The 23,794-nt window shown below is 59.3% G+C and overlaps 1 protein-coding gene across 1 annotated transcript; it reads right to left on the bottom strand.

Moving 5' to 3' along the window:
• Window positions 1–849: 849 nt before the first annotated feature.
• On the bottom strand, window positions 850–21,195 carry LOC149432639 (protein pelota homolog). Its single transcript, XM_089665110.1, has 12 exons — window positions 20,925–21,195; window positions 19,673–19,765; window positions 19,443–19,593; window positions 16,695–16,785; window positions 16,387–16,550; window positions 9,789–9,849; window positions 9,511–9,672; window positions 7,773–7,819; window positions 7,014–7,087; window positions 2,058–2,129; window positions 1,904–1,978; window positions 850–925 (listed from the first exon to the last, which is right to left on the bottom strand). Exons 1-12 carry the CDS (start codon window positions 20,963–20,965, stop codon window positions 850–852), a joined length of 1,107 nt encoding a protein of 368 aa, XP_089521236.1. The 5' UTR covers window positions 20,966–21,195.
• Window positions 21,196–23,794: the final 2,599 nt, after the last annotated feature.

The following is a 23,794-nucleotide window of genomic DNA, read 5'->3' as shown; positions in this document are numbered from 1 at the left end:
GTCCCCTGTACGGACCGTCCCGTCCCTCATACTCCGGTCCTCCCCTGTACGGACCGGCCCGTCCCTCATACTCCGGTCCTCCCCTGTACGGACCGGCCCGTCCCTCATACTTTGATCATCCCCTGTACGGACCGTCCCATCCCCCTACTCCGTCCTCCCTGTACGGACCGGCCCCGTCCCTCATACTTTGATCATCCCCTGTACGGACCGTCCCTCCCCCGTACTCCGGTCATCCCTGTACGCCGGCCCGTCCCTTGTACTCCCGGTCATCCCCTGTACGGACCGGCCCGTCCCTTGTACTCCGGTCATCCCCTGTACGGACCGGGCCCGTCCCTTGTACTCCGGTCATCCCTGTACGGACCGGCCCGTCCCTTGTACTCCGGTCATCCCCTGTACGGACCGGCCCGTCCCTTGTACTCCGGTCATCCCCTGTACGGACCGGCCCGTCCCTCATACTCCGGTCCTCCCTGTACGGACCGGCCCGTCCCTCATACTCCGGTCATCCCCTGTACGGACTGGCCTGTCCCTCGTAATCTGGTCATAATCTGTACGGACCGGACCGTCCCTCGTACTCCGGTGCCAACTTTATTTAGGCATCATGGAGAGTCATAGATGACACAGTGATGTCAGTCCTGGTGCCTGTGCAGTGCCTGGCGCTGTTCACAAATGTCTGACACAGATCAGCCCCTGCTGCAGCCTCTCACCTTGCATCCCTATAAGCCATCAGAAGCCCCCCTCCCCCACCCTCTGGGCCCCGTGTATCGCTATGAACGAATTCCCGCAGCTTCCGCCACCTTCCCACCATTCCATAACCATCAAATCGAATTCCTTATGAACCCTCCTGGACCCTCAGACCAGGCCTGAAATGTTACCACCCCCCATCGGGTACGTACGTTCTCCGGAGACATGCAGGCTGGAGAAGATCCTGAAACAAGATGGAAAACAAGAGTGAAAACTCCCAGAATTCACTGCAAGCGGGCTCCAAACATCCACCCCGACTCCAACATCAGCACGTACAGTGAGGTCAGAGCCCCACCCCCTAGGAGCATCTGCTCTATCATTTCCCCACCCACCTCCTTCTGCCCAATAACTCCTGTGATGTCCCTACACAAAGACACACCCCCTAGGAGCATCTGCTCTATCATTTCCCCACCCACCCCCTTCTTCCCAATAACTCCTGTGATGTCCCTACACAAAGACACACCCCCTAGGAGCATCTGATCTATCATTTCCCCACCCACCCCCTTCTTCCCAATAACTCCTGTGATGTCCCTACACAAAGACACACCCCCTAGGAGCATCTGCTCTATCATTTCCCCACCCACCTCCTTCTGCCCAATAGCTCCTGTGATGTAACTACACAAAGCTCCACCTCTGCATTAGTACTCTGACTCCAAGACACACCCCCGAGGAGCATCAGTTCTCTCATTCCCCCCCCTTCTGCCCAATAGCTCTTATGACGTAACTATGCAAAGCTCCACCCCTGCATTATTCCCCAAGACACACCCTAGGAGCATCTGCTCTACCATTTCCCCGCCCACCTCCTTCTGCCCAATAGCTCCTGTAATGTAACTATGCAAAGCTCCACCCCTGCATTATTACCCCCCCCCCCCCCAAGACACACCCTAGGAGCATCTGCTCTACCATTTCCCCGCCCACCTCCTTCTGCCCAATAGCTCCTGTAATGTAACTATGCAAAGCTCCACCCCTGCATTATTACCCCCCCCCCCCAAGACACACCCAAGGAGCATCTGCCCTATCATTTCCCTGCCCATGTCATCCAATCACCTCCCTCTGGCAAGTGACTTTTGTGAGGTTATTACACAAAGCCCAGCCCCCCATTATCACCCCGCCTCCAAGGTACACACCCGAGGAGTGTCTGCTCAATCGTTTCTCCACTTACCTTACGGTTCCCCCGTTATCTTTCACGCTGTCCACAAGTCTCACATATCGGCTTCGTGTTGGCACATCCTGGTGCCTGGAGGAAAGGACAGAGTCAGAGAAACTGCAGCACGAGCGACCAACAGGAGGCGATATGGGAGGTCAACCACACTCACCTGAACAGCTCGTCCGTCACCAACAACGTATCTATGGCCAGCGCATCGTTAGCCCTCTCCACGTGTTTAATCCTAGAAGAAAACATCAAGAGATGAGGAAGATGGCAGAGGCCAGGGAGGAACTAGGGTCATACATGACCATACATACTACTAGGGTCATACATGACCAATGTCCTGGTGGAGGGACTGTGCCCTGGGACCAGACCTTGTGTGCTGAGAAAATCTGCCTTCCAGTTCTCCACCCCGGGAGTGTGCACCATGGAGATTGCTGAACATGAAACTCCACCCAAGAAAGACGCCACCTCCACCACAACACTCCTGGACCCCCAACCCCCCTTCAATGTAAGCCACAACTTTGTCCACCATGGAGATTGCCGTACATGAAACTCCACCCAGAACAGACTCCACCTCCACGACACTCCTGGACCCCCAACCCCCCTTCAATGTAAGCCACAACTTTGTCCACCATGGAGCTTGCTGCACATGAAACTCCACCCAAGACAGACGCCACCTCCACAATACTCCTGGGCCCCCAACCCCCCTTCAATGTAAGCCACAACTTTGTCCACCATGGAGATTGCCGTACATGAAACTCCACCCAGAACAAACTCCACCTCCACCACAACACTCCTGGACCCCCAACCCCCCTTCAATGTAAGCCACAACTTTGTCCACCATGGAGATTGCAATACATGAAACTCCACCCAGAACAGACTCCACCTCCACCACAACACTCCTGGACCCCCAACCCTCCTTCAATGTAAGACACAACTTTGTCCACCATGGAGATTGCCGTACATGAAACTCCACCCAGAACAGACTCCACCTCCACAACACTCCTGGACCCCCAACCCCCCTTCAATGTAAGCCACAACTTTGTCCACCATGGAGATTGCAATACATGAAACTCCACCCAGAACAGACTCCACCTCCACAACACTCCTGGACCCCCAACCCCCCTTCAATGTAAGCCACAACTTTGTCCACCATGGAGATTGCAATACATGAAACTCCACCCAGAACAGACTCCACCTCCACCACAACACTCCTGGACCCCCAACCCTCCTTCAATGTAAGACACAACTTTGTCCACCATGGAGATTGCCGTACATGAAACTCCACCCAGAACAGACTCCACCTCCACAACACTCCTGGACCCCCAACCCCCCTTCAATGTAAGCCACAACTTTGTCCACCATGGAGATTGCCATACATGAAACTCCACCCAGAACAGACTCCACCTCCACAACACTCCTGGGCCCCCAACCCCCCTTCAATGTAAGCCACAACTTTGTCCACCATGGAGATTGCAATACATGAAACTCCACCCAGAACAGACTCCACCTCCACAACACTCCTGGGCCCCCAACCCCCCTTCAATGTAAGCCACAACTTTGTCCACCATGGAGATTGCCGTACATGAAACTCCACCCAGAACAGACTCCACCTCCACGACACTCCTGGACCCCCAACCCCCCTTCAATGTAAGACACAACTTTGTCCACCATGGAGATTGCCGTACATGAAACTCCACCCAGAACAGACTCCACCTCCACCACAACACTCCTGGACCCCCAACCCCCCTTCAATGTAAGCCACAACTTTGTCCATTGCAGTTGGACCACATGACTGGTCAGAAGGAGGTCCAATAAGGTAGACTAACTTGGAATTGCTGGATGTTGATTGAAAGCGTTGATTCTGAAGGGAACAAAAAAACCTCAAAAGACAGAGGGGGTCAGAATTCTGCCCCAACCCAGAAGACCGGCATCCTTCTTCCATTGTAAGGGGAGAACAAGTCTGACAACTGGCAATGCCGGGGACAGAAGTCACCAGGAAAAGGACATCTTGGTTTCAGGATGTAACGGAATCTTCCTGACCAGAGAAAAACTGTCGTATGATCTAGAAATGTTCCATTTCAGGGTTCCTGAGTAGAACTGAATAGATGGAACCACTTCGAAAGGGGTTACCACCAATCCCAGCACCAATCCCATAGGGGGGGTACCACCAATCCCAGCACCAATCCCATAGGGGGGTACCACCAATCCCAGCACCAATCCCATAGGGGGGTACCACCAATACCAGCACCAATCCCATAGGGGGGTACCACCAATCCCAGCACCAATCCCATAGGGGGGTACCACCAATCCCAGCACCAATCACATAGGAGGGTACCACCAATCCCATAGGGCAGACCAACATCAGGATTGGAGCTACTGAAAGTAACTCTGCAGCGACATCAATTTCTCCTGGGGCGGGAGGATGTCCAAATCAATACTCCTGATGCCCCCAATGAAGGGCACAATTTTGTCTGAATTCGGACCAGATGACTGGTCAGAAGGATATTCAATGAGGTAGACTAACGTGGAACTGCTGGATGCTGATTGGCAGCATTGATTCTGAAGAGACCAACAACCCAGAATACACAGAGGTGTCAGAACGCTGCCCAAACCCAGAAGACTGCGTCCATCTTCCACTGTAAGGGGAGAACGAGTCTGACAATGCCGGGACAGAAGCCACCATGACAAACATCTTGGTTCCTGGATGTAACAGAATTATCCTGACCAGAGAAAGATCACCCCACGATCTAGGAATGTTGCACTGCAGGGTTCTTGAGTAGAACTGAATAAATGGAACCGCTTGAAAGGGGGATACCACCAATCCCACCACTCACATACGGCTCCATAGACAAGACTGATGTCAGGATTGGAGATGCCGAACCTGACTCTGCAACTACATCATTGAAGGATGTCCATCTCAACACTCCTGATGCCCCCACAATGTAGGCCACAACATTGAATTTGCACCAGTTGACTGGTCAGAAGGATGTCCAATGAGGTAGACTAACTTGGAACTGCTGGATATTTATTGAAAGCATTGATACTGAAGAGACCAAAAACCCTGGAAAGAACTCCGCCCCAAACCAGAAGACTGGTGTCCATCTTCCATTGTAAGGGGAGAATAGGTCTGAAAACTGGCAATACCCAGGACAGAAGCCATCATGACAAGGACATCTTGGTTTCAGAATGTAATGGAGTCTCCCTGACCAGAGAAAGACCATCCCACAGCCTAGGAATATTCCATTGCAGGGTTCCTGAGTAGAAGGGAGTAAATGGAACCACTTCAAAGGGGGAAACCACCAATCCCAGCACTCACATGCAGCTCCATAGGGCAGACCAACATCAGGATTGGAGTTGCCGCACCTGAATCTGCAGCTACATCATCTTCTCTTGGGGGGCAGCAGAACGTAGACCTGAAGGGTCTCCAGAAGTATAAAGTATATCAATCTGATTAATCTCCTTATGGCTTTACCAGCAACTAAATGGTGTGGGGGAGGGTCTATCTACACGATCCATCCAATTGGTGTCCGACCAGACCAGTCACACGGCATTGTTGTTGGTAAAGGCGACTGTACCATTAGAGGACAGGGAGAGGGGCGTGGTGTGATATGGACAGTCAGGTGTCAGGGTATGGCTCCCAGAAAGGTTGAGAAGTTCCAGGACAGTGGCAGTGTTGGGAGGGACCAGCATTCAAAAGGGAAGAGTGAGGATAGAGATCTCAGGAAGACTACTGCATGGGAGACCTGTGCCGGGGTCTCATATCCAGACCATAAAGGGCCACAGCACCTATAGAGTCAATCTTCACACTTCGGGTTCCGGGACATGGACAGACTTCTGAGTGGAGTTGTGTTAGGTTGGGTAGGGCAGAGCGGGTGCCGACATGTGTTGGGGAGCTGGCAGGGGGTGAAGGGGGTTCTCTCAGTACACCAGATGTTAGCTCTGCAAGGCAGGGTGGGGGCCCAGGACCAGTGCCAGGGATCAGGGTGTGGTGATACAGAGGAGCAGATAAGGATCTGCAGGTGAGAACGGCTGATAACCCCAAGGGTGTCACATCTGTCATGACCCAACCTGCCCTCAAAACATCCTCAACGTATGGATTTCCCCGACACACTGCGGCCTATTCATCACTTGATGTTCTACACGGGAAACAGAGAGATGGCATGGGGCTCACAGAAGGGTAAGGGGATAGAACAGGGGTACAGGACACAGGCTGGGGGTACAGGGGGAGAGGACACAGGCTGGGGGTACAGGGGGAGAGGACACAGGCTGGGGGTACAGGGGGAGAGGACACAGGCTGGGGGTACAGGGGGAGAGGACACAGGCTGGGGGTACAGAGGAGAGGACACAGACTGGGGGTACAGAGGAGAGGACACAGGCTGGGGGTACAGAGGAGAGGACACAGGCTGGGGGTACAGGGGGAGAGGACACAGGCTGGGGGTACAGAGGAGAGGACACAGGCTGGGGGTACAGGGGGAGAGGACATGGGGGGGGGGGAGACAGAGGAGAGGACACAGGCTGGGGGTACAGGGGGAGAGGACACAGGGTGGGGGTACAGGGGGAGAGGACACAGGGTGGGGGTACAGAGGAGAGGACACAGGCTGGGGGTACAGGGGGAGAGGACACAGGGTGGGGGTACAGGGGGAAAGGACACAGGGTGGGGGTACAGAGGAGAGGACACAGGCTGGGGGTACAGAGGAGAGGACACAGGCTGGGGGTACAGAGGAGAGGACACAGACTGGGGGTACAGAGGAGAGGACACAGGGTGGGGGTACAGAGGAGAGGACACAGGGTGGGGGTACAGAGGAGAGGACACAGGCTGGGGGTACAGAGGAGAGGACACAGGGTGGGGGTACAGAGGAGAGAACACAGACTGGGGGTACAGGGGGAGAGGACACAGGGTGGGGGTACAGGGGGAGAGGACACAGGGTGGGGGTACAGGGGGAGAGGACACAGGCTGGGGGTACAGGGGGAGAGGACACAGGGTGGGGGTACAGGGGGAGAGGACACAGGCTGGGGGTACAGAGGAGAGGACACAGGGTGGGGGTACAGGGGGAGAGGACACAGGGTGGGGGTACAGGGGGAGAGGACACAGGGTGGGGGTACAGGGGGAGGGTCTTACCCATAGAACGCCCGGTCGGGTTCGTGTTGCAGCATTTTGTAGAAATCGGTGAGTGCTTTAATCTCAGCAGCCGCCTGAAATCATTCAGAAAAGACCATTAAATGGCCGGAGTGCAGAGGAGGACAGGCAGGGGGGGGGACACACACACAGGCAGGGGGTAACATGGGGGGACACAGGCGGAGGGGGACACACAGGCAGGGGGTAACAGAGGGGTGGGTGGGACACACAGGCGGAGGGTGACGTGGGGGTGGGGGGGTACACAGTGGAGGGTGACTGGGGGGGTACACACAGTGGAGGGTGACGTGGGGGGGGGGGGTACACAGTGGAGGGTGACATGGGGGGGTACACACAGGCGGAGGGTGACGTGGGGTGAGGGGGGTACACAGTGGAGGGTGACGTGGGGTGGGGGGTACACACAGTGGAGGGTGACGTGGGGTGGGGGGTACACAGTGGAGGGTGACGTGGGGTGGGGGGGTACACAGTGGAGGGTGACGTGGGGTGGGGGGGTACACAGTGGAGGGTGACGTGGGGTGGGGGGGTACACAGTGGAGGGTGACGTGGGGTGGGGGGGTACACAGTGGAGGGTGACGTGGGGTGGGGGGGTACACAGTGGAGGGTGACGTGGGGTGGGGGGGTACACAGTGGAGGGTGACGTGGGGTGGGGGGGTACACAGTGGAGGGTGACGTGGGGTGGGGGGGTACACAGTGGAGGGTGACGTGGGGGGGGGGGGGGGGTACACAGTGGAGGGTGTCACTCACCTTTGTATCTGCGAGTCGGGCTGTGACGGCGGGATCACACAGAACCTCTGAAAATGCAAAATGTGAAGAGAACGTTCCATGACCCAACACAGAGATATGAAATGACTGCCCCGCCCCCCCCCGCCCCTAGCTCCACCCCTGTCAGGGAGGACTTGTGTCTGGAGGAGTACCTGTCAGGGAGGACTTGTGCCCGGAGGAGTACCTGTCAGGGAGGACTTGTGTCTGGAGGAGTACCTGTCAGGGAGGACTTGTGCCCGGAGGAGTACCTGTCAGGGAGTATCTGTGTCTGGAGGAGTACCTGTCAGGGAGGACTTGTGTCTGGAGGAGTACCTGTCAGGGAGGACTTGTGTCTGGAGGAGTACCTGTCAGGGAGGACTTGTGTCTGGAGGAGTACCTGTCAGGGAGGACTTGTGTCTGGAGGAGTACCTGTCAGGGAGGACTTGTGCCCGGAGGAGTACCTGTCAGGGAGGACTTGTGCCCGGAGGAGTACCTGTCAGGGAGTATCTGTGTCTGGAGGAGTACCTGTCAGGGAGGACTTGTGTCTGGAGGAGTACTTGTCAGGGAGTACTTGTGTCCGGAGGAGTACCTGTCAGGGAGGACTTGTGTCTGGAGGAGTACCTGTCAGGGAGGACTTGTGCCCGGAGGAGTACCTGTCAGGGAGGACTTGTGCCCGGAGGAGTACCTGTCAGGGAGTACTTGTGCCCGGAGGAGTACATGTCAGGGAGGACTTGTGTCCGGAGGAGTACATGTCAGGGAGGACTTGTGTCTGGAGGAGTACCTGTCAGGGAGGACTTGTGCCCGGAGGAGTACCTGTCAGGGAGTACTTGTGCCCGGAGGAGTACCTGTCAGGGAGTACTTGTGCCCGGAGGAGTACATGTCAGGGAGGACTTGTGTCCGGAGGAGTACATGTCAGGGAGGACTTGTGTCTGGAGGAGTACCTGTCAGGGAGTACTTGTGTCCGGAGGAGTACCTGTCAGGGAGTACTTGTGTCCGGAGGAGTACCTGTCAGGGAGTACTTGTGTCCGGAGGAGTACCTGTCAGGGAGTACTTGTGTCTGGAGGAGTACCTGTCAGGGAGGACTTGTGTCCGGAGGAGTACCTGTCAGGGAGGACTTGTGCCCGGAGGAGTACCTGTCAGGGAGTACTTGTGCCTGGAGGAGTACCTGTCAGGGAGTATCTGTGTCTGGAGGAGTACCTGTCAGGGAGTATCTGTGTCTGGAGGAGTACCTGTCAGGGAGTACTTGTGCCCGGAGGAGTACTTGTCAGGGAGTATCTGTGTCTGGAGGAGTACCTGTCAGGGAGTACTTGTGCCCGGAGGAGTACTTGTCAGGGAGTATCTGTGTCTGGAGGAGTACCTGTCAGGGAGTATCTGTGTCTGGAGGAGTACCTGTCAGGGAGTACTTGTGCCCGGAGGAGTACTTGTCAGGGAGTATCTGTGTCTGGAGGAGTACCTGTCAGGGAGTATCTGTGTCTGGAGGAGTACCTGTCAGGGAGTACTTGTGCCCGGAGGAGTACTTGTCAGGGAGTATCTGTGTCTGGAGGAGTACCTGTCAGGGAGTACTTGTGCCCGGAGGAGTACTTGTCAGGGAGTATCTGTGTCTGGAGGAGTACCTGTCAGGGAGTATCTGTGTCTGGAGGAGTACCTGTCAGGGAGTACTTGTGCCCGGAGGAGTACCTGTCAGGGAGTATCTGTGTCTGGAGGAGTACCTGTCAGGGAGTATCTGTGTCTGGAGGAGTACCTGTCAGGGAGTACTTGTGCCCGGAGGAGCTGTGCACTTGCAGGAACTTCCCTCGATTTTCCAGCAGCGTCTTCAAATCCTGTTTTACGGCTCGAAGGAAAAGGAATTCGCAGAATTGTTCGCGGACAAATCCTGGAGACGCCACCAACACCACCTTCACCACTGAGGGGGGAGGGACAAGATGGGGGGAGGGACAAGATGGGGGAGGGGTGAGATGGGCAGGAAGAACATGGCGGGGGACAGAAAGGCGGAGCTTACAGGAAGTAACGAGGACTTACCTTCAAAGTTGATGTGACGGATAATTCCCTGCATGACCTGTTCATAGAACCTCTCCAGAGCCTGAGAGAGACAAGATCAGGGGAGGGTGTCATGGGAGGAGACGGAGGGCGGGATCAGGGGAGGGTGTCATGGGAGGAGACGGAGGGTGGGATCAGGGGAGGGTGTCATGGGAGGAGACGGAGGGTGGGATCAGGGGAGGGTGTCATGGGAGGAGACGGAGGGCGGGATCAGGGGAAGGTGTCATGGGACGAGACGGAGGGTGGGATCAGGGGAGGGTGTCATGGGAGGAGACGGAGGGCGGGATCAGGGGAAGGTGTCATGGGACGAGACGGAGGGCGGGATCAGGGGAAGGTGTCATGGGAGGAGACGGAGGGCGGGATCAGGGGAAGGTGTCATGGGAGGAGACGGAGGGCGGGATCAGGGGAGGGTGTCATGGGAGGAGACGGAGGGCGGGATCAGGGGAGGGTGTCATGGGAGGAGACGGAGGGTGGGATCAGGGGAGGGTGTCATGGGAGGAGACGGAGGGTGGGATCAGGGGAGGGTGTCATGGGAGGAGACGGAGGGCGGGATCAGGGGAAGGTGTCATGGGACGAGACGGAGGGCGGGATCAGGGGAAGGTGTCATGGGAGGAGACGGAGGGCGGGATCAGGGGAAGGTGTCATGGGAGGAGACGGAGAGCGGGATCAGGGGAAGGTGTCATGGGAGGAGACGGAGGGCGGGATCAGGGGAGGGTGTCATGGGAGGAGACGGAGGGTGGGATCAGGGGAGGGTGTCATGGGAGGAGACGGAGAGCGGGATCAAGGGAAGGTGTCATGGGAGGAGACGGAGGGTGGGATCAGGGGAGGGTGTCATGGGAGGAGACGGAGGGTGGGATCAGGGGAGGGTGTCATGGGAGGAGACGGAGGGCGGGATCAGGGGAAGGTGTCATGGGACGAGACGGAGGGTGGGATCAGGGGAGGGTGTCATGGGAGGAGACGGAGGGCGGGATCAGGGGAAGGTGTCATGGGACGAGACGGAGGGCGGGATCAGGGGAAGGTGTCATGGGAGGAGACGGAGGGCGGGATCAGGGGAAGGTGTCATGGGAGGAGACGGAGGGCGGGATCAGGGGAGGGTGTCATGGGAGGAGACGGAGGGCGGGATCAGGGGAGGGTGTCATGGGAGGAGACGGAGGGTGGGATCAGGGGAGGGTGTCATGGGAGGAGACGGAGGGTGGGATCAGGGGAGGGTGTCATGGGAGGAGACGGAGGGCGGGATCAGGGGAAGGTGTCATGGGACGAGACGGAGGGCGGGATCAGGGGAAGGTGTCATGGGAGGAGACGGAGGGCGGGATCAGGGGAAGGTGTCATGGGAGGAGACGGAGGGCGGGATCAGGGGAGGGTGTCATGGGAGGAGACGGAGGGCGGGATCAGGGGAGGGTGTCATGGGAGGAGACGGAGGGTGGGATCAGGGGAGGGTGTCATGGGAGGAGACGGAGAGCGGGATCAGGGGAAGGTGTCATGGGAGGAGACGGAGGGCGGGATCAGGGGAGGGTGTCATGGGAGGAGACGGAGGGTGGGATCAGGGGAGGGTGTCATGGGAGGAGACGGAGAGCGGGATCAAGGGAAGGTGTCATGGGAGGAGACGGAGGGCGGGATCAGGGGAAGGTGTCATGGGAGGAGACGGAGGGCGGGATCAGGGGAAGGTGTCATGGGACGAGACGGAGGGCGGGATCAGGGGAAGGTGTCATGGGAGGAGACGGAGGGCGGGATCAGGGGAAGGTGTCATGGGACGAGACGGAGGGCGGGATCAGGGGAAGGTGTCATGGGACGAGACGGAGGGCGGGATCAGGGGAAGGTGTCATGGGAGGAGACAATGGAGGGCGGGATCAGGGGAAGGTGTCATGGGAGGAGACAATGGAGGGCGGGATCAGGGGAAGGTGTCATGGGAGGAGACAGAGCACGGGATCAGGGGAAGGTGTCATGGGAGGAGACGGAGGGCGGGATCAGGGGAGGGTGTCATGGGAGGACACGGAGGGCAGGATCAGGGGAGGGTGTCGTGGGAGGAGACAATGGAGGGCGGGATCAGGGGAAGGTGTCATGGGAGGAGACGGAGGGCGTGATCAGGGGAGGGTGTCATGGGAGAGACGTTGGAGGGCGGGATCAGGGGAGGGTGTCATGGGAGGAGACGGAGCACGGGATCAGGGGAGGGTGTCATGGGAGAGACGATGGAGGGCGGGATCAGGGGAGGGTGTCATGGGAGGACACGGAGGGCAGGATCAGGGGAGGGTGTCGTGGGAGGACACGGAGGGCAGGATCAGGGGAGGGTGTCGTGGGAGGAGACGATGGAGGGCGGGATCAGGTAAAGGTGTCATGGGAGAAAACAGAGGGCAGGATCAGGGGAAGGTGTCGTGGGAGGAGACGATGGAGGGCGGGATCAGGGGAGGGTGCCGTGGGAGGAGACGATGGAGGGCGGGATCAGGGGAGGGTGTCGTGGGAGGAGACGAAGGAGGGCGGGATCAGGGGAGGGTGTCGTGGGAGGAGACGAAGGAGGGCGGGATCAGGGGAGGGTGCCGTGGGAGGAGACGATGGAGGGCGGGATCAGGGGAGGGAGTCGTGGGAGGAGACGATGGAGGGCGGGATCAGGGGAGGGTGTTGTGGGAGGAGACGATGGAGGGCGGGATCAGGGGAGGGTGTCGTGGGAGGAGACGATGGAGGGCGGGATCAGGGGAAGGTGTTGTGGGAGGAGACGATGGAGGGCAGGATCAGGGGGAAGGTGTCGTGGCAGGAGACGATGGAGGGCGGGATCAGGGGAAGGTGTCCTGGGAGGAGACGATGGAGGGCGGGATCAGGGGAAGGTGTCCTGGGAGGAGACGATGGAGGACGGAAACAGGGGAGGGTGTCGTGGGAGGAGAAGGAGGACGGGATCAGGGGATGGTGTCATGGGAGGAGACGGAGGACGGGATCAGAGTAAGGTGTCATGGGAGGAGACGGAGGACGGGATCAGGGGGAAGGTGTCATGGGAGGAGACGATGGAGGGCGGGATCAGGGGAGGGTGTCATGGGAGAAAACAGAGGGCAGGATCAGGGGAAGGTGTCGTGGGAGGAGACGATGGAGGGCGAGATCAGGGGAGGGAGTCGTGGGAGGAGACGATGGAGGGCGGGATTAGGGGAAGGTGTCGTGGGAGGAGACGATGGAGGGCAGGATCAGGGGAAGGTGTCGTGGGAGGAGACGATGGAGGGCGGGATCAGGGGAAGGTGTAGTGGGAGGAGACGATGGAGGGCGGGATCAGGGGAAGGTGTCGTGGGAGGAGACGATGGAGGGCGGGATCAGGGGAGGCTGTCGTGGGAGGAGACGATGGAGGGCGAGATCAGGGGAGGGAGTCGTGGGAGGAGACGATGGAGAGCGGGATTAGGGGAAGGTGTCGTGGGAGGAGACGATGGAGGGCGGGATCAGGGGAAGGTGTCGTGGGAGGAGACGATGGAGGGCGGGATCAGGGGAGGGTGCCGTGGGAGGAGACGATGGAGGGCGGGATCAGGGGAGGGTGTCGTGGGAGGAGACGAAGGAGGGCGGGATCAGGGGAGGGTGTCGTGGGAGGAGACGAAGGAGGGCGGGATCAGGGGAGGGTGCCGTGGGAGGAGACGATGGAGGGCGGGATCAGGGGAGGGAGTCGTGGGAGGAGACGATGGAGGGCGGGATCAGGGGAGGGTGTTGTGGGAGGAGACGATGGAGGGCGGGATCAGGGGAGGGTGTCGTGGGAGGAGACGATGGAGGGCGGGATCAGGGGAAGGTGTTGTGGGAGGAGACGATGGAGGGCGGGATCAGGGGGAAGGTGTCGTGGCAGGAGACGATGGAGGGCGGGATCAGGGGAAGGTGTCCTGGGAGGAGACGATGGAGGGCGGGATCAGGGGAAGGTGTCCTGGGAGGAGACGATGGAGGACGGAAACAGGGGAGGGTGTCGTGGGAGGAGAAGGAGGACGGGATCAGGGGATGGTGTCATGGGAGGAGACGGAGGACGGGATCAGAGTAAGGTGTCATGGGAGGAGACGGAGGACGGGATCAGGGGGAAGGTGTCATGGGAGGAGACGATGGAGGGCGGGATCAGGGGAGGGTGTCATGGGAGAAAACAGAGGGCAGGATCAGGGGAAGGTGTCGTGGGAGGAGACGATGGAGGGCGAGATCAGGGGAGGGAGTCGTGGGAGGAGACGATGGAGGGCGGGATTAGGGGAAGGTGTCGTGGGAGGAGACGATGGAGGGCAGGATCAGGGGAAGGTGTCGTGGGAGGAGACGATGGAGGGCGGGATCAGGGGAAGGTGTAGTGGGAGGAGACGATGGAGGGCGGGATCAGGGGAAGGTGTCGTGGGAGGAGACGATGGAGGGCGGGATCAGGGGAGGCTGTCGTGGGAGGAGACGATGGAGGGCGAGATCAGGGGAGGGAGTCGTGGGAGGAGACGATGGAGAGCGGGATTAGGGGAAGGTGTCGTGGGAGGAGACGATGGAGGGCGGGATCAGGGGAAGGTGTCGTGGGAGGAGACGATGGAGGGCAGGATCAGGGGAAGGTGTCGTGGGAGGAGACGGAGGGCGGGATCAGGGGAGGGTGTCATGGGAGGACACGGAGGGCAGGATCAGGGGAGGGTGTCGTGGGAGGAGACAATGGAGGGCGGGATCAGGGGAAGGTGTCATGGGAGGAGACGGAGGGCGTGATCAGGGGAGGGTGTCATGGGAGAGACGTTGGAGGGCGGGATCAGGGGAGGGTGTCATGGGAGGAGACGGAGCACGGGATCAGGGGAGGGTGTCATGGGAGAGACGATGGAGGGCGGGATCAGGGGAGGGTGTCATGGGAGGAGACGGAGCACGGGATCAGGGGAGGGTGTCATGGGAGAGACGATGGAGGGCGGGATCAGGGGAGGGTGTCATGGGAGGACACGGAGGGCAGGATCAGGGGAGGGTGTCGTGGGAGGACACGGAGGGCAGGATCAGGGGAGGGTGTCGTGGGAGGAGACGATGGAGGGCGGGATCAGGTAAAGGTGTCATGGGAGAAAACAGAGGGCAGGATCAGGGGAAGGTGTCGTGGGAGGAGACGATGGAGGGCGGGATCAGGGGAGGGTGCCGTGGGAGGAGACGATGGAGGGCGGGATCAGGGGAGGGTGTCGTGGGAGGAGACGAAGGAGGGCGGGATCAGGGGAGGGTGTCGTGGGAGGAGACGAAGGAGGGCGGGATCAGGGGAGGGTGCCGTGGGAGGAGACGATGGAGGGCGGGATCAGGGGAGGGAGTCGTGGGAGGAGACGATGGAGGGCGGGATCAGGGGAGGGTGTTGTGGGAGGAGACGATGGAGGGCGGGATCAGGGGAGGGTGTCGTGGGAGGAGACGATGGAGGGCGGGATCAGGGGAAGGTGTTGTGGGAGGAGACGATGGAGGGCAGGATCAGGGGGAAGGTGTCGTGGCAGGAGACGATGGAGGGCGGGATCAGGGGAAGGTGTCCTGGGAGGAGACGATGGAGGGCGGGATCAGGGGAAGGTGTCCTGGGAGGAGACGATGGAGGACGGAAACAGGGGAGGGTGTCGTGGGAGGAGAAGGAGGACGGGATCAGGGGATGGTGTCATGGGAGGAGACGGAGGACGGGATCAGAGTAAGGTGTCATGGGAGGAGACGGAGGACGGGATCAGGGGGAAGGTGTCATGGGAGGAGACGATGGAGGGCGGGATCAGGGGAGGGTGTCATGGGAGAAAACAGAGGGCAGGATCAGGGGAAGGTGTCGTGGGAGGAGACGATGGAGGGCGAGATCAGGGGAGGGAGTCGTGGGAGGAGACGATGGAGGGCGGGATTAGGGGAAGGTGTCGTGGGAGGAGACGATGGAGGGCAGGATCAGGGGAAGGTGTCGTGGGAGGAGACGATGGAGGGCGGGATCAGGGGAAGGTGTAGTGGGAGGAGACGATGGAGGGCGGGATCAGGGGAAGGTGTCGTGGGAGGAGACGATGGAGGGCGGGATCAGGGGAGGCTGTCGTGGGAGGAGACGATGGAGGGCGAGATCAGGGGAGGGAGTCGTGGGAGGAGACGATGGAGAGCGGGATTAGGGGAAGGTGTCGTGGGAGGAGACGATGGAGGGCGGGATCAGGGGAAGGTGTCGTGGGAGGAGACGATGGAGGGCAGGATCAGGGGAAGGTGTCGTGGGAGGAGACGATGGAGGGCGGGATCAGGGGAAGGTGTCGTGGTAGGAGACGATGGAGGGCGGGATTAGGGGGAAGGTGTCGTGGGAGGAGCCGATGGAGGGCGGGATCAGGGGGAAGGTGTCGTGGGAGGAGCCGATGGAGGGCGGGATCAGGGGAAGGTGTCGTGGGAGGAGACGATGGAGGGCGGGATCAAGGGAAGGTGTCATGGGGGGGAGACGATGGAGGGCGGGATCAGGGGAAGGTGTCATGGGAGGAGACGGAGGGCGGGATCAGGGGAAGGTGTCATGGGAGGAGACGGAGGGCGGGATCAGGGGAGGGTGTCGTGGGGGGAGACGATGGAGGGTGGGATCAGAGGAAGGTGGAGGGCGGGATCAGAGGAAGGTGGAGGGCGGGATCAGAGGAAGGTATCAGGGAGAGTCACAGAAGGCAGAATACGGCCAATCACAGGGCACCTTCTCATGTTGGGAGCAGTTGCCCCTCCTCTTGCGCGGGATGTTGGTCTCGATCTTGGCACGGAGGAGAGTCATACTGGGTGTCACCAGACAGATGTGGGCGAGTCCTTCCTGCATGACAACTGCTGCAACATCGGCGCTAAAGGCGGGGTCACAGGCCTGCTCTGAGGAAAGAGAGTTTATTAGAGGGCGGTCCCTCTACCGGCATCCAATCATCATGTACCGGGCTCAGCACCGATACAGCACCGTATGCAGATCACAAGGACTATTCATAGTAACAATGTGTGCAGTGTGAGCGCCCCTCTTACCGATCCTCTCCAGCACAATGCTGTCCCACTGCTTCTTGGCCAGGGTGAACTTGCGGTTCAGTTCCAGCTCGATGGTGTGATACGCCCCCATCTGGAGACAGGAGGAGACGCATGAGAGACATGGCTGCTTGAAGTGGGAGGGGGGAGGAGCAGGGGGTGGAGCAAAGAGCGAGGCGTTTGACAGGGTGGAGCTTAGAGGGAGGAGTGTGAGGGGGCGGAGCACAGAGGGAGGAGTGTGAGGGGGCGGAGCACAGAGGGAGGAGTGTGAGGGGGCGGAGCACAGAGGGAGGAGTGTGAGAGGGTGGAGACCAGAGGGAGGAGTGTGAGAGGGTGGAGCACAGAGGGAGGAGTGTGAGAGGGTGGAGCACAGAGGGAGGAGTGTGAGAGGGTGGAGCAAAGAGGGAGGAGTGTGAGAGGGTGGAGCACAAAGGGAGGAGTGTGAGAGGGTGGAGCACAGAGGGAGGAGTGTGAGGAGGTGGAGCAAAGAGGGAGGAGTGTGAGGGGGTGGAGCACAGAGGGAGGAGTGTGAGGGGGTGGAGTGAGAGAGCGTGGAGCACAGAGGGAGGAGTGTGAGGGGGAGGAGCACAGAGGGAGGAGTGTGAGGGGGAGGAGCACAGAGGGAAGAGTGTGAGGGGGAGGAGCACAGAGGGAGGCGTGTGAGGGGATGGAGCACAGAGGGAGGCGTGTGAGGGGATGGAGCACAGAGGGAGGAGTGTGAGAAGGTAGAGCACAGTAGGAGTGTGAGGGGGTGGAGCACAAAGGGTGGAGCACTAGGGGAGGAGTATGAGGAGGTGGAGCACAGAGGGAGGAGTGTGAGGGGGTGGAGCACAGAGGGAGGAGTGTGAGGGGGTGGAGCACAGAGGGAGGAGTGTGAGGGGGTGGAGCACAGAGGGAGGAGTGTAAGGAGGTGGAGCACAAAAGGATGAGTGTGAGGAGGTGGGGCATAGAGGGATGACTGTGAGGAGGTGGGGTATAGATGGAGGAGAGGGAGGAGGTGAGGCACAGAGGGAGGAGTGTGAAAGGGGTGGGGCACAGAGGGAGGAGAGTGAAAGGGGTGGGGCAGAGAGGGAGGAGAGTGAAAGGGGTGGGGCAGAGAGGGAGGAGTGTGAAAGGGTGGAGCAGAGAGGGAGGAGTGTGAAAGGGTGGAGCAGAGAGGGAGGAGTGTGAAGGGGTGGAGCACAGTAGGAGGAGTGTGAAGGGGTGGAGCACAGAGGGAGGAGTGTGAGGAGGTGGAGCACAAAGGGAGGAGTGTTAGGAGGTGGGGCATAAAGGGAGGAGTGTGAAAGGGGTGGAGCACAGAAGGAGGTGGGGCACAGAGGGAGGAGTGTGAAAGGGGCGGGGCACAGAGGGAGGCGTGTAAAAGGGGGTGGGGCAGAGGGAGGAGTGTGAGGGGGTGGAGCACAGTAGGAGTGTGAGGGGGTAGAGCACCAGGGGGCGGAGTATGAAGGGTGGAGCCCGGGGAGAGGGGTAGGAAGGATGGAGCCTGGGGAGAGGGGTAGGAAGGGTGGAGCCCGGGGAGAGGGGTAGGAAGGGTGGAGCCCGGGGAGAGGGGTAGGAAGGGTGGAGCCCGGGGAGAGGGGTAGGAAGGGTGGAGCCTGGGGGGAGGAGTATGAAGAGTGGAGCCCGGGGGGAGGAGTATGAAGAGTGGAGCCCTGTGGGCGGAGTATAAAGAGTGGAGCCCTGTGGGCGGAGTATGAAGGGTGGAGACCTGTGGGCGGAGTATGAAGGGTGGAGACCTGTGGGCGGAGTATGAAGGGTGGAGACCTGTGGGCGGAGTATGAAGGGTGGAGACCTGTGGGCGGAGTATGAAGGGTGGAGCCCTGTGGGCGGAGTATGAAGGGTGGAGCCCCGGGGGGTGGCGTATGAAGGGTGGAGCCCGGGGGGCGGAGTATGAAGGGTGGAGCCCGGGGGGCGGAGTATGAAGGGTGGAGCCCGGGGGGCGGAGTATGAAGGGTGGAGCCCGGGGGGGGGGGGGGGGGGAGTATGAAGGGTGGAGCTCGAGGGCGGAGTATGAAGGGTGAAGCCCAGGGGGAGGAGTATGAAGGGTGGAGCCCAGGGGGCGAAGTATGAAGGGTGGAGCCCAGGGGGTGGAGTATGAAGGGTGGAGCCCAGGGGGCGGAGTATGAAGGGTGGAGCCCAGGGTGAGACGTATGAAGGGTGGAGCCCAGGGGGAGGAGTATGAAGGGTGGAGCCCAGTGGGCGGAGTATGAAGGGTGGAGCCCAGGGGGGGAGAGGTATGAAGGGTGGAGCCCAGGGGGTAGAGTATGAAGGGTGGAGCCCTGTGGGCGGAGTATGAAGGGTGGAGCCCAGTGGGCGGAGTATGAAGGGTGGAGCCCGGGGGGGGAGAGGTATGAAGGGTGGAGCCCAGGGGGTGGAGTATGAAGTGTGGAGCCCAGGGGGAGGAGTATGAAGGGTGGAGCCCAGGGGGTGGAGTATGAAGGGTGGAGCCCAGGGGGAGGAGTATGAAGGGTGGAACCCAGGGGGTGAAGTATGAAGGGTGGAGCCCAGGGGGAGGAGTATGAAGGGTGGAGCCCAGGGGGAGGAGTATAAAGGGTGGAGCCCAGGGTGCAGAGTATGAAGTGTGGAGCCCAGGGGGAGGAGTATGAAGGGTGGAGCCCAGGGGGTGGAGTATGAAGGGTGGAGCCCAGGGGGTGGAGTATGAAGGGTGGAGCCCGGGGGGAGAAGTATGAAGGGTGGAGCCCTGTGGGCGGAGTATGAAGGGTGGAGCCCAGGGGGCGGAGCCCTCACCTTGACATACTGGTTCTCCTGGATATTGGTGCCTTTCACCCGGAGCTGGCAGGCCTGAGAGTCGAAGTCGATGGTCTCCACCCGGATGGTGAGGACGGTCCGGATCCGGTTGCTGCCGACACTTCCTGTTGAGGATTCCGTCTGTACCTTCCTACAACCACAGAGTGACATCACCAGCACCCCACAGAGGACACGCCCCCAACATAACTCCACCCCTGAGGAGTACACACCTGATAGTGGAGGCTCGCAGACTATCGCCCACCTGCAGCAGGTTATAGGTGTGCCACATGTCCTCCGCCTCATCCGGCATCAACGTCACCTGACTGGGAGAGAGAGGTCACATGACACCGACCACACCCACATACCGAGACTACAGGAGAAGTGGGACTGAGCAGAGTCCATACATACAGAATGGGGGCAGATACCGAGAATGACACCCGGCATCCGGGACAGGAGAAGTGGGACTGTGCAGAGTCCATACATACAGAATGGGGGCAGATACCGAGAATGACACCCGGCATCCGGGACAGGAGAAGTGGGACTGTGCAGAGTCCATACATACAGAACAGGGACAGATACCGAGAATGACACCCGGCATCCGGGACAGGAGAAGTGGGACTGTGCAGAGTCCATACATACAGAATAGGGACAGATACCGAGAATGACACCCGGCATCCGGGACAGGAGAAGTGGGACTGACAGGCAGGAGGGGGCGGGGACTGTAATTGAGCCCCTCCCCCTGTCTCTGGTCCCCTCCTTAGACTGGAGGATTATTATACCAGCAGAAAGCTGACTGACAAATCCCGCCCCCTGGGTGTGTCCTCCTCCCTCCTATGGCGTACACAGCAGGGAATACAGGTGGGGGAGGGGCTGCTGTTTCTCTACGCGTTTCGTGGTGGCGTTCCTCAGGGGAGGGGTTTGTGGATCCTGTTTTGTCCCCATGGAGCAGTTCTATGGAGGAGTTTTTCCATGGGAGGGGGGGTGTAGTCGGCAGTCAGCTGCAGTAGGGGGCAGTGTGGTGCACAATTCAGCACGTCACATGACTTTGTTTTTTTTTCTTGCTTCATAAACTTTATTTGAAGTGTACAAAACGTACATTTTATTCCTGGCAATGAACCAACGCAGCCCGGCCCTTGGCTGCACTGCTCCCGGCTACACCCCCTCCCCCGTCATGGAAGAACTGTCCTCCACAGAACCGCTCCCTGGGCTGATCCACAAACCCCTCCCCTGAGGAACGCCATCGACGAAACGCGTAGAGAAGCGGCAGCCCCTCCCCCGCTTACACCTGCATTCCCTGCTGCGTACGTCATAGAAGGACACACCCAGGGTGCGGGACTTGTCTATGAGCCTTCTGCTGGTAGAATGATCCTCCAGTCTATGGAGGGATTGAGGACAGAGGGGGGAGGGGCTCCATTACAGTCCCCGCCCCCTCCTGCTTGTCAGTCCCCACACCCGATGGAAGTCGTGCCGTGTATTCCTCACCCCGCGTTGTCTTTCTCGATGTCTTTGCTGAGCAGCTTCATGCCTGCCGCCGGTTCTCTTCTCACACATTGGAGTAATATGGAGGATGAAGTCAGGGCGCCGCCATGTTTGTACACCCACCAATAGAATGATCGCTCAATATTAGAAATGGTTGGGGTGTTGTGATGTCGGAGTTCGGGGTGAGAGATCTCAGACACACCAATCACCGTCTGACCTTCCCGACCAAGTGCCGATCCTAACAACTGTGCTCAGGGTGTGCCAATATGGCGGCCACAGCACTTCCTGGTGTATGTGCTCTTCCCCGTTCTGTGCCGCGTGTAACTTCCTGTGTCCCGCCCCTTCCGAGATCTACAGCAGCGGCCATCTTAACTGAGGGAAACCGTGATGGAGTGTTCAGTGTTACCGGCGGAGGGCGCTGTGATATCTCCATCCTCCATCATTATTATTGTTGTTACAATTCCATGGCTCAGTCTCCGTGGCAGAGGAGCTTACACTCTACATGTGAGGGGGAAGGGCGGTACTCCCAGGGCGCAGAGTCCCCAAGTTGGTATGGGGTGTAGTACCCTGATCCGGTCTCCGGGGGGCCCTATGGGGACGCCATTGATTGGACCCCAGAAAGTGACGTGATTGGTTGTTATGGGTTATCGCAGATTGCAGTGTGCCCCTGGACCACAGGGCTGACGCTCCAGCCTGGGGGGGGGGGAGGGGTCCTGAGATGTTCCACTCTGATGGGGATAATGAGGGAGATCATCTGTGGAATCCGAAAATTACACCCCGCAATCCGGGAACACACCCCAATGTCACCCCCCATCCCCTGCCGAGAGACCACTCATACTCCCCTGTATACTGACCCCCCAAATCCACCGTCACCTGAACTGTACACCCCCCCTTAATCATTACACTGCACCCCAATCATAGACCCGAACCCCAATCACTGCACCCCAATCATAGACCCGAACCCCAATCACTGCACCCCAATCATAGAACTGAACCTCAATCACTGCACCCCAATCATAGACCTGAACCCCAATAATTACACTACACCCCAATTATAGAACCTGAACCCCAATCACTGCACTGCACCCCAATCATAGACCTGAACCCCAATCACTGCACCCCAATCATAGACCTGAACCCCAATTACAGGCACCCCAATCATAGAACTGAACCCCAATAACAGACCTGAAGCCCAATCATTACACTGCACCCCAATTATAGACCTGAACCACAATCATAGCACTGCACCCCAATAAACCACCACACTGAACCCCAATCACCACACTGCACCCCAATCACTACACTGCACCACAATCACCACACTGTACCCCAACCACCACACTGCACCCCAATCACTACACTGCACCACAATCACCACACTGTACCCCAACCAGCACACTGCACCCCAATCACCACACTGCACCCCAATCACTTCACTGCACCCCAATAAATGTACTCAACCCCAATCACCACCCCGCGCCCCACTCACCTTTCTGCACTCCAATCACCACATGGCACCTCAAACACAACATTACACCCAATCACAGCACTGAACCCCAATCATATCACTGGACCCCAATCACCACACTGTACCCCATATGTCGCATTCACTGCGTTTTTGGTGCGTTTGTCTCCCATTAGCACAGGGCATCCCGCTCACTTGAATTCAGTTGAATGGGCTGCCCTGACGCTCCATCGTATCTCCTGCACCTTGTTGGGCTCTAAGCCAAGTGCTTTCCTTGTGTTTTGTGCCACAGAATGTGGGAGCGCTCGCCGCCTCTGGGGTGTCATTTGGAGATGACGGCACCTCCAGCACAATGCGAGTTTCTGCCCCCATTCCCAGAACACATTACCCTCCCCGCAATGTCTGCTATGCCTTGTTATAGGAGACCAGATCTCAGAAGGACACCAGCCTATGGAGGACTTCCATACCTCATGCCTCATATCAGTAATAAACTCTGAGCCCCACATTCCGCTCTGAGGGTGGATATGGAGGACGGGCCCCACATTCCGCTCTGAGGGTGGATATGGAGGACTGGCCCCACATTCCGCTCTGAGGGTGGATATGGAGGACGGGCCCCACATTCCGCTCTGAGGGTGGATATGGAGGACTGGCCCCACATTCCGCTCTGAGGGTGGATATGGAGGACGGGCCCCACATTCCGCTCTGAGGGTGGATATGGAGGACGAGCCCCACATTCCGCTCTGAGGGTGGATATGGAGGACGAGCCCCACATTCCGCTCTGAGGGTGGATATGGAGGACGGGCCCCACATTCCGCTCTGAGGGTGGATATGGAGGACGAGCCCCACATTCCGCTCTGAGGGTGGATATGGAGGACGGGCCCCACATTCCGCTCTGAGGGTGGATATGGAGGACTGGCCCCACATTCCGCTCTGAGGGTGGATATGGAGGACGGGCCCCACATTCCGCTCTGAGGGTGGATATGGAGGACGAGCCCCACATTCCGCTCTGAGGGTGGATATGGAGGACGGGCCCCACATTCCGCTCTGAGGGTGGATATGGAGGACGGGCCCCACATTCTGCTCTGAGGGTGGATATGGAGGACGGGCCCCACATTCCGCTCTGAGGGTGGATATGGAGGACGGGCCCCACATTGCGCTCTGAGGGTGGATATGGAGGACGAGCCCCACATTCCGCTCTGAGGGTGGATATGGAGGACGAGCCCCACATTCCGCTCTGAGGGTGGATATGGAGGACGAGCCCCACATTCCGCTCTGAGGGTGGATATGGAGGACGGGCCCCACATTCCGCTCTGAGGGTGGATATGGAGGACGGGCCCCACATTGCGCTCTGAGGGTGGATATGGAGGACGGGCCCCACATTGCGCTCTGAGGGTGGATATGGAGGACG

The sequence above is a fragment of the Staurois parvus genome, unplaced genomic scaffold (genome assembly GCF_062004578.1).
Source record: "Staurois parvus isolate SC_StPar_1 unplaced genomic scaffold, SC_StPar_1.0 ptg002133l, whole genome shotgun sequence".
NCBI lineage: Eukaryota > Metazoa > Chordata > Amphibia > Anura > Ranidae > Staurois > Staurois parvus.
Note: the sequence above shows the minus strand (reverse complement) of the source record. Positions and strands in the feature narration are given on the sequence as shown.